This window comes from Gnatocerus cornutus, chromosome 9 (genome assembly GCF_029298725.1).
Source record: "Gnatocerus cornutus isolate USDA-ARS CGAHR chromosome 9, icGnaCorn1.1, whole genome shotgun sequence".
Lineage (NCBI taxonomy): Eukaryota > Metazoa > Arthropoda > Insecta > Coleoptera > Tenebrionidae > Gnatocerus > Gnatocerus cornutus.
Window position 1 is genome coordinate 1,872,712 of NC_142241.1, and position 10,116 is coordinate 1,882,827.

Consider the following 10,116-nt stretch of genomic DNA (forward strand, 5'->3'; position numbering starts at 1 on the left):
CAGAAATATTTTCCTAGTTTTTTAACTGTTGTTACAATTTTTGTTTCTGTAACATGTTCTATCTGTTTTTTGAATTAAAAATAACAAAAAAACACGTAATAATAAAAAAGAAAAGTATGTATATAATACTAGTGTTGGTTTTTTTGTTTTTTTAGCATTTTTAGATTTTATGTGTGTTTGTGATTTTCTTTTTGCCCACGCATATTCTTCTTGACTCGTATTTAATCTTTATACCTTCATATATGTGCGTTAAAAAAATATATTGTCAGCTTATTAAGTCGTTAAGTTGCTAAGTCCATTTCGATTTTTTTTAACCGAGGTCGACATATCTTAATTTTTTTTTTTGGGGAACGAAAATAGAATGGTTCTTAATTCTGAAATCATAACACATGAAAGGATCCAATGCTGTACTATTCTGTTATTCTTTTTATAAAATTGAAAACGCATTTTGTTCAAAAATGAATAATTTACGGTGTACAGTACAATATTTTGTTACAAAAAATATTATTAACAATACGTCGTACGAAAATGAGGCCAAAATGCATTTTCTAACTTGATAGTTTTGTAAAATACAATGAGTACGTTTTAAATGACCAACCGTTCTGAACTCTATTGTGTTTATTATTTTATTACGCGTTGATAAAAAATGCAAGGTGGCGTTTGATCAGACACCGACATCAAAAAGTGCCGAGTGTCTTGGCTTGAGACTGCAAATAATTTTGAGAAATATTTTAAATCTTTTCACAGTAAAGCCGTAAACAAAAATAAAAATATTGTTAAATCTATTACTAATGAAATAAAAAAAAATTAAAGAATTTCCAGAGGAAATTATTACTACATATATTCTTCAACGCACATACAGGGTGATTTATAAAAAACGGCAGGCGTTGTAAAATTTTTATTTATGAACCAATTTCAAAAATTTAAAAAAGAAATTAAATAGATTTTAATTTACTATAAACTGCCGATTTTAGAATTTTTCTAAATGTCTTAGTATCTTTTGGGCGATACTCAACTTTCTTATTTTAAATTGGCACGCATATTTTTTTTTAGATTTTTTAGATTTTATTAACTTTAATTGCCTAATTTTTTTCGTTTTTGATTATTTTTTTTTAAAATATTTTTGTAAAAATAGAACATACTACACATTTCGGAATCATGAAAATTAATATCTTCCAAATTATGAAAAAAAATGACTCCCAATTTAATAATAAATAATAAATTTAATAATTATCTTATCTTGCAAAAGTAAAAAGTTGAATATCGCCCAAAATATACTAAGACATTTAGAAGCATTCTAAAATCATCAGGTTATAGTAAATTAAAAGCCATTTAAATCAATTTTTAAATTTTTGAAATCGGTTCAAATATAAAAAAAAATTCTACAACGCCTGCCGTTTTTAAAAAATCACCCTGTATATAAGAGTTGAAAGATTAAATACTAGTCAAGAAGAATCCGCGGGGGCAAAAAGAAAGTCACGTACACACATTTTTTATTTAAGGTTTTGGTCCACTTTTTCTCTGAACCCCACAATTATAATGTTTTGTGTATTTCTCTCTGTATTCTAGTTTTAGGTCTTATATTTATATCTTGTATAATCCTTTTAATTCATGGGTACCAACACTAGTATTAGATACATACTTTTCATTTTTATTATTATGTGTTTGTTTGTTATTTTTAATTAAAAAACATATAGAACATGTTACAGAATTAAAAATTATAATAACAGTTAAAAGTAGACTATAAAATGTTACTTCTGGACCACGGCATTTGGCGTCTTAAAAATCACGGCAAAATCCTACAAATTTAACTGTTTGCCTAAAAGCAAACAACCAAAAAAGGGCTAAAACCCTTTAAAAAGCATTAATTTTTATGCACCCCAAAAGTACCCAAATATCTGTAGACCACCAAAAATTGGGCACACGAAAAAACGGGGTAGAATTCTACAAATTTAGTGTTTTTCCAAAAGTAGACAACCAAAAACGTTCCAAAAAACTTAGAAAATGCCTTGTTTTTAAACACCCCAAAATGGCTTTCTATTTCTGGACCAGGGCATTTGGCGTGTTAAAAAACAAGACAGAATCCTACAAATTTAGCTGTTTGCTCAAAAGTCAACAACCAAAAAAGGCATTAATTTTTATCCACTCCAAAAGTACCCAAATATCTGTAGACCACCAAAAATTGGGCACATGAAAAAACCGTTAAAATCTCCCAAAATCATGCAAAATCATCTCAAGAGCACTCTGAAAAACTTTCCAAATCCGTTGTTTTTAGACATTCCAAATGGCTTTGTATTTCTGGACCAGACCAATTGGCGCATGCAAAAAAAAGTAAAAACATTACCAAATCAAAGAGGTATATTTGGCGCCCTACAAAACAAGGCAGGATCCTAAAAATTTATGTTTTCCCAAAAGTTAACAACCGAAAAAGACATAAAATCCTTCAAAAATCATAGTTTTTAATGTGAGCAAAAAATACTCTAAAGTTTCTTTTCTTGTAAATCAATAGCCCATCAGAAATTGGACATATGAGAAAACTGTTGTAAATCATCCAAAATCAAACCTAATTATGTTAAAAGCACCCAAAAAAAACCTTACCAGAATTCCTTGTTTTGAGTCACCCCAAAATGTATTTACTTCTAGACCAATACATTGGCGCATGCGAAAAATTCACCGGTCGGAATGGCGACTGGTAAAAATATTAGACAAATAAGAGCTCTTGTTTTTAAATACCTCAAAATAGATGAACCAAGTATTACGCTTCCCATCTACGATTATGCACATTGTTAATATTAGTTAATAAAAATCTGCCATCTAGCAGAGAAAAAGAGAATAAAGTCTTCCTGTCTGCGACTCACAGATCGTTAAACCTAGCTTAATTGTCTATGCTGTGACTAAACATAAGGCCCTTTAAAATTTTTTGGAATTTTTTGATTCGTTTTGAAATTCAGGCGAAGCCCTCATGAGCGTCCACACAGTGGACTAGTGCGTAGCATGCGGAGCGAATTTTATTTTACAACTAGAATATATTCTATCGCTATGAAAAAGTTTTGGATATCAGAAGGGGAAGTAAGAAAAATTTTAAAAGAGAATTTAGGTTGTTTTTGTTATATCACAATTAAATTTTGTTACAATATAGGTAGTATAGTATAAAAAGTTAGAGACAAAATTTTAAACCACGGCCATTTAAACATTCACATTTCATGTGCATCAAAAGTTCAGTCTGCTCTGGATTGCCACTTTCCAGCCATTTCAAAATTTCGCTTACACTTTCGGAAAGATTCTTTCAAATCCGCCAAAGTTTTACAGCATTCCTTCACAAACATCTTTATGCTGTCTCAAGATTTCAACAAACATCCACAACTATTTTGAGAATTGATGTGAATTCAAATTGGAGCAAACGAAATAAGAATATTTCTGTATATTTGGCGTGACACTTTTAATTATGTATTATTATAATAAGTGAAATAACTGATAAATAAAATAATTGACTAGTTCTTTGAAATTTGTCAGATTAGTGACATCTGAAAACTCTAACCTTAAAAATGGCATGGTGGAACTAAAACGTTGGTTTCACAGTCGAAAAGTTACTAAAGTCACGTGAGTTAGTTCCGTATAATGAAAATACATATATCTACATATTAGATGCATGTTTCATAATGTCATAGTTACTAATCAACAAACGACAGGGTTCTTGCCTAGTTACTTACTACTATGGGAGTAGAAAAAATAAATTATTATTACACCAAAGTAACGACACGAACGAAAAATTAGTTTGTTTGCTTTATAATTATATAATTTGTTTTTGTAACACAACTACTAACTAAAATTGATTTTCTTATTTTGTGATATTAAAAAGGTACAGATTTTCTTATCTTACTTTGTTGTAATTAAGAGAATTGTTTATATTTAGTTATAATTTTCATTGAACATATAAATAATAATAGTTTGTTTTTTTTTCAACTTATTTTCTTACCATATCAAATATTATGTACCAACTAACATAAAGTCGTAAGTCCCGGTTTAATGAAATATTAAAAAATACTCAAGTAGAAATGTATAATTTAATCAAAGATTAAGGGCAAAAAAATGAGATTATTTTCCATTACAATTTACAGATTCTCAAACTACCTTAAAATCAGCGAAATGCACATAAAATAAAACAGGGTACATAACTAACAGAGAGAATGATTTTAACATTCATAGCTATCCTCTACAATTGTTTCTATGTTTGGTTCATCTTGCAGTGTTTTTTTCTCAAAATTTTCTAAATACCTGATGCTAACTTTACGATCATCAGAGAGATGAAGACCAATTAAAATTTTCTTTAAACCCTTTCTTTCATTTCCTTCAAGTTCAAATGCTTCATAGTATTTTTTCCGTAGACACTGTTTTAGGGCCTTCTTTGCAGAATCTTGTTTATGCCGCTTTAGTTCAATTATAATTACTGCACATTTTGAAATAATAATTAAATCAAGCTCGGGTGAGCAATCCAACTTCCCACAACTAGAAATTAACATCCAAAGGTCACAGTGAAAGTGAAAATGAGCTTTTGGTAATTCTCGGTCGGTATACAAATTTTCCACAGATTTTTTAAACGCAACATATTTCATAGGTTCATGCTTCTCTCCACTTCCTAAAGACTTTAATGCATTCACAAATGACTCTTGTTGTTCTACAGTAAACAGGTTAGTTTTAAATTTTACCAAAGCCTCCTGAAGTTTGTCTGTAAATACTTGTTTCAATTCTAGATTCGGAATTTGTAATGTCCAATTCCCATCATTCTTGTCAATAACGTTAAAGTACCCACATTGTGTGAGAAACTGAAGAGCTAAGTCTACCTGCACTAGTTCGATACAATTCAAAATTGATTCACGTAATGATTTCAGATTATAAATATCGTTCAACTCTATAGTTGTTGCTATGATGGAAATTTTCTCATTGTCTCTAACGGCAGGAAACACCTTCTCCCGCATTTTTTCGAATTTAAATAGTTGGCAGATATATTTGGTTCCAACCGATTCAATCCAATAACTTTTTCGTACGAGATTCGGTAAATAATTGGTAATAGACACAGGATTAGAAATAGTTGTATCTTTGTCTCCCACTACAGTGTAATTGTTGTACCAAAGAGTAATTTCATCAAGAGCTTTTTCTCTTTGACTTCCTTCTTTGACACAGTTGTTAACTAAAGCGTTTACTTCTTCTCTGGTAAATCCAAAGAATTTATAATAATCATAATCCTTGTCCAAGAATGTTCTACGTTGCACATTGTTAGCTCCTAATGAAATCGTACCGCCTGATGCAGTGACAGAAAAAATTATTACTCGTTGAACAAATTGTGCTGATATCTCATCTTTACATAAAAGACGCATTAGTTCTCGTATGAAAAACATAATCTGTCGGTCTGATGAGTTTTCACTAAATAACATATTCATAAAAGGTGCGTCGAACTCGTCAATCAATATAATAATTTTCTTATGGGTTTGTTTTGTTTGATAGTGGACCGACAAAACCTCGATCAAATATTTAAAAGCCACCATTATGTATTGTGGTGCTGTGTTACAATTTATTGCCTCTTTCCAATGATCATCATCATCGGCATATTTCAAATAGCGCAAGAAACGTTCAATATCCAGTTCTCCCATATCGTTACTTGACCAGCTGAATTTTTCACCATCTTCGTGAATTAAACATGTTTTATATTTTCTAAACAGCTTCGTTATCATATTTCTAAGACTCTCCAAAAATTGGCTATATGACCTTACTGATAATTGTGCAAAATCAAGAAAAATTACTGGATGCTGTCCGCAATGCTTGCGAAAAAATCTTTTACTTTCACAATCATGATTCTCTATGCATTCTTCAGTGCATTTGTAAATTTTGAGATCCTGGAAAAGTTTATATTTCTCCAACTTTTGTTGTTCACTGCTGACAATTTCAAAAAACTTCTCCAGCATTTTGCAAGCCATAGTCTTGCCAAATCTGGGCGGTGCAGTGAGAAGTATTCTATGTGCATCCTTCATAACGCATTTAATAAACATAGACTTGTCCACAAAAGTCGATGTCCAACGAAGAACTTCAAAAACCAAGTCAGGATCCTGAAAAGACATAACAAATTGTAATTTCCATGAATTCCTATTTGAACATAAAACAAATTGTACATTTGTTCGAAGCAAGTTACTTACGTCTTCACTTTCATTTGAGCCTCCGGAAGTGTCCAAAGATGTTACATCATCCATTAAATTTAATCCAAGTAATTCCTATAACAAAAGTGTAATACCATGTTACCGTGTGATACAATAATATGTCTGGTCTTACTTGGTCTGAATAGACAGGTTTACTTTCGACTTTTTTGCGCTTTGATGAGGATGAGGAGCCCTCCATCAGATCTACCTGAAAAAAATTTTATATTCAACGAATTTTTTTATCTGTAATCTGTATGAGTAAAAAAATATTAACAAAGTTCCGTTCAAAATGATATAAAAAGATTCAAAATAAATTTTTTACAATAAATAAAAAAATGACCAATACTAAAGAGAACAAAATTGTAGCAGAATATTATACACCATTAAAAACAAGACAACCATCTGAACTCCAACAATTTCAATGAAGTAACTCAAATGAGAAATCGTAATTTTGCCATTGAATATCTCAATTCGACTGTAAATAAAAAACTAACAAAGACAGAATTTTGCAAATCTAAAAATATTTCTAGAAATTCCCTAAATATGGGACTAAATTCAGTTGGAATTAAGATTGCATGTAAAACGAGAACAAATGAGAACAAACGGGAACAATCCGGGACAAAAGAGAACAAATCGGAACAATTGGGAACAAAAGAGAAAAAATAAAATAAAATATAAAAAAATATTCGATAATGTAGAACATAAAGCAGGTAGTCGTAAAAATATAAGTTTAGATGAAGAAGCACATAAATTAATTAGTAAATCTTTAGAAACTTTTCAATCATAAATGGACAAACTAGTTTCATACATTCCCAACGATGAGAAAGAAAAATGGAAAAAAGATTTAAAACCTATTATTACTGAAATAGACAGATTAGAAGATGGAGCAAAAATAGTCGGTTTCAAACAAGAAGTAGTAGATAAATATATTACAAGAGCTAACAGCTAATTTATTCCTTGAACAATTAATTATGACAGACTGTGAACTAGAATCCGCTAATAATAAAATCGATGAATTGGAATATAAATTAGACAACTACAATAATTATGATCCTAAGAAATTAGCAGAATTAAGAAACAAAACAGTAGTAATACCATCAAACATCGATGATGTAAAGAAAAGAAGTCTCAAAATATTTGAAAGACATACTAAAAATATGAGAGCAATAAATGAAAAAACTCAAAAATTGTAAATTAAATGGAAAGTACTGTATTCAAGAATTTAAATATATTCAATGAAGAATATCCAAAATTCAGAAAAAAGTCTTATTCAACAAGTTAATAAATTAAAAATTATTATTTTTATTCTTGCGTTTATTATCGTAATTGTTATTATTGTTTTCTTAATTTATTACTTCAACGCTAATAAAAAATAGTTCAACAGTGTCCATGAACGTACCTATGATGATACTAATACGTGTCCATAAGCTAATGTATCTGTAGAATTAGGTAAAAGATATCTTTTATCATCTTTCCAACTTAGAGACTTTTTCTTTACTTCTTCAGTAAAAATATCATGTTTATGACTCCTAATCACTCTCTGTCTATGGAAGTATTCAGTTTGATTGAATAAGCAATTTTTGTAATCTTCAAAACTTATTTCTTTCTTCAATACTGCTTTCTTGATACCTTTTAATTTTTTTGAAACACACGTTTCAGTTCTGTAACTGTACATTTTTGACCTTAAACCTATGTATTCTAATATCTTAATACCATTCAATTCATCTTTGAATTTCCCTATTACTTTCTTATTTTTATCAGAATATAATGGATGGTCCTTTGGATAATCAGATGTATCAAAATAGTCGGGTTTGTTTTTCATAAATTCATAGAAATCAGCCATTTTAATCTCATATATGAAACTGTCGGTATCTCCATAAAGAAGTTTTATTTTTTCATTAAATTCTTTTTTAATTACATTGTAATGGAAGTTATACATTAATAATTTCGATAAATCTAATACGGCTTGCCCAATGTAAATTGGTTTATTAAACAATACTTTGGTTTTACAATTGCGAACTGCTGCCAGGTGTTTGCTAAATATAGTTCTGTGTTTAAAATTAGGTTTGTTTATCGCTTTTTGTAATTTTTCTTCATCACAATATAATTTAATATTTTGTTGGTTTCTAACAGATTGCATAGACTTACCATATGGTGCATTAACCATTAGTTTCCAGAAATCTTTTTCAAAATCATTTTTCGCCTTCTGTCTTTGTTCAGTATTAAATTTTACATATGGTGCTATGAAATTTGACTGAGTAAATTTTATACCTCTGTGAACCTTTGTTATTCTAATACCTAAACTTTTGTAAAGTTTTAATGTTTTGTAATGAATTATATAATTTTTCTTATCATAGAAATGACAAAGTAGTTTTTCTACTTTTCCGCCCGGGGGAATTCTATTTTCCGGAGCCAAAGGCAAGTCATTGAATTTGTTATGAATAGCCAAGTCTACAGGGAATGCTAAATCAACTTCTAAAACATAACCGGTATCACTATCTGATAACAGTATACCATCAACATTTTTAATTTCATCACAAGTCAACCATTTAAAGTTTTTTTCTGGTAATCTCTGAGATAAAGCCCATCCATATAGATTATTAGCATCTATATAGATAATCTGAGTATTTTCATCTGCCTGCGAATACCTGTTACTACACTGTGAAATACCTCCTCTAATTCCGTTTTCAAAAAACAAATACATTTCATAATCAGTTAATAATTCCAACTTCACTGAAGTATATTTGAGCATACAGTCCCAAGCTAACCCCGGAGTTGTATAATACCAAACAGGATCCAGTCCATAACTCTTTTCTAAACATAAATCTCTAAAATTTTCAAATACATCAGTTAATAGCAAAACATCTAGTTTTAAGTATAAATCATGCCATTCACCCAAGTTTTCAATTTTAAAATATTTCCATACTTTCACTGCATGTTTGAATTCTTCTTGAGAAATTCCTTCTTTTGTGAGCGAAGAATAAAATTTATCTATTGATGGAAGTTTTGTTTCAGAAAATTCCTTTTCTAATTATCTTGCTTTTTTCTTTCCTAAATAACACATCTAATTCATGATTTGAAAAGTATTTAATTATTTCTCTCAACTGACTTGATTCCAGATTAGATGACAAATTGTCTAGGCTACTTGCTAAAAATCTAAATGAATCGATAAATCTCAGTTCGATATATCCATTATCATCCATTCTTAAAATTTTACTGAAAGAAATATATTTCTCTTCGTTATTAGGTATTAATATCAATTGACTTTTATCTTCTCCTAGATTTTTTATAAACAAATGACAATCGTAAGCGCTTAAATTATGAAACAAAATTGGAATAAACAATGGTTGCCTATATTTCAAATTGCATTTTCTACAAGCAGCTCCTCTATATTTTCCAGTGTAGTGATCATGATCTCTTACTTTTGGGTTTTCTATAGAAAAAAGATAACAAATTTTTGTTTTTTTATATTCTTCTAGTTCGATATCTTTTATGGGTTTATTTTCTTTTAATAACTTGTATATTGTTCTGGCATATTCAGTTATTCTTTTTATAAAACATTTATCACTTTCCTCTCCTCTGTAAATTTCCAATGGGTTACCAATATTATTATAAGCACTCTTAATGTATAATCCATAACCACAGGGAATATGAAATTGTGTTTTATGAGTATATGATGATTCAGGATTTGGTTCGCATGTATGAATAGGTTTCAGAATAGATTCAAAATCAGAATAAATTACATACGGATGTCTTAACATTCTTTGAATATTTTTAAATTTTAATATATTATCTTCAGGCATGTTCGGAACACATGGTTCATTACTAAAGCACACATTTTGATGTTTCTTTAAAGCATCTTCAGTTCTAGAGGAGTAGTTTAAACATCTTCTACAGAAATGTTTTTTGTTTCTATTTACTTCCAACT

At 29.5% G+C, this 10,116-nt stretch overlaps 1 protein-coding gene across 1 annotated transcript; it reads right to left on the reverse strand.

Moving 5' to 3' along the window:
• Window positions 1-4,050: 4,050 nt before the first annotated feature.
• On the reverse strand, window positions 4,051-6,402 carry LOC148167715 (uncharacterized). The gene is made up of 2 exons (XM_088045878.1): window positions 6,322-6,402; window positions 4,051-6,263 (listed from the first exon to the last, which is right to left on the reverse strand). The coding sequence occupies exons 1-2, from the start codon at window positions 6,385-6,387 to the stop codon at window positions 4,194-4,196; spliced, it is 2,136 nt and encodes a 711-aa protein (XP_087902004.1). The 5' UTR covers window positions 6,388-6,402; the 3' UTR covers window positions 4,051-4,193.
• Window positions 6,403-10,116: the final 3,714 nt, after the last annotated feature.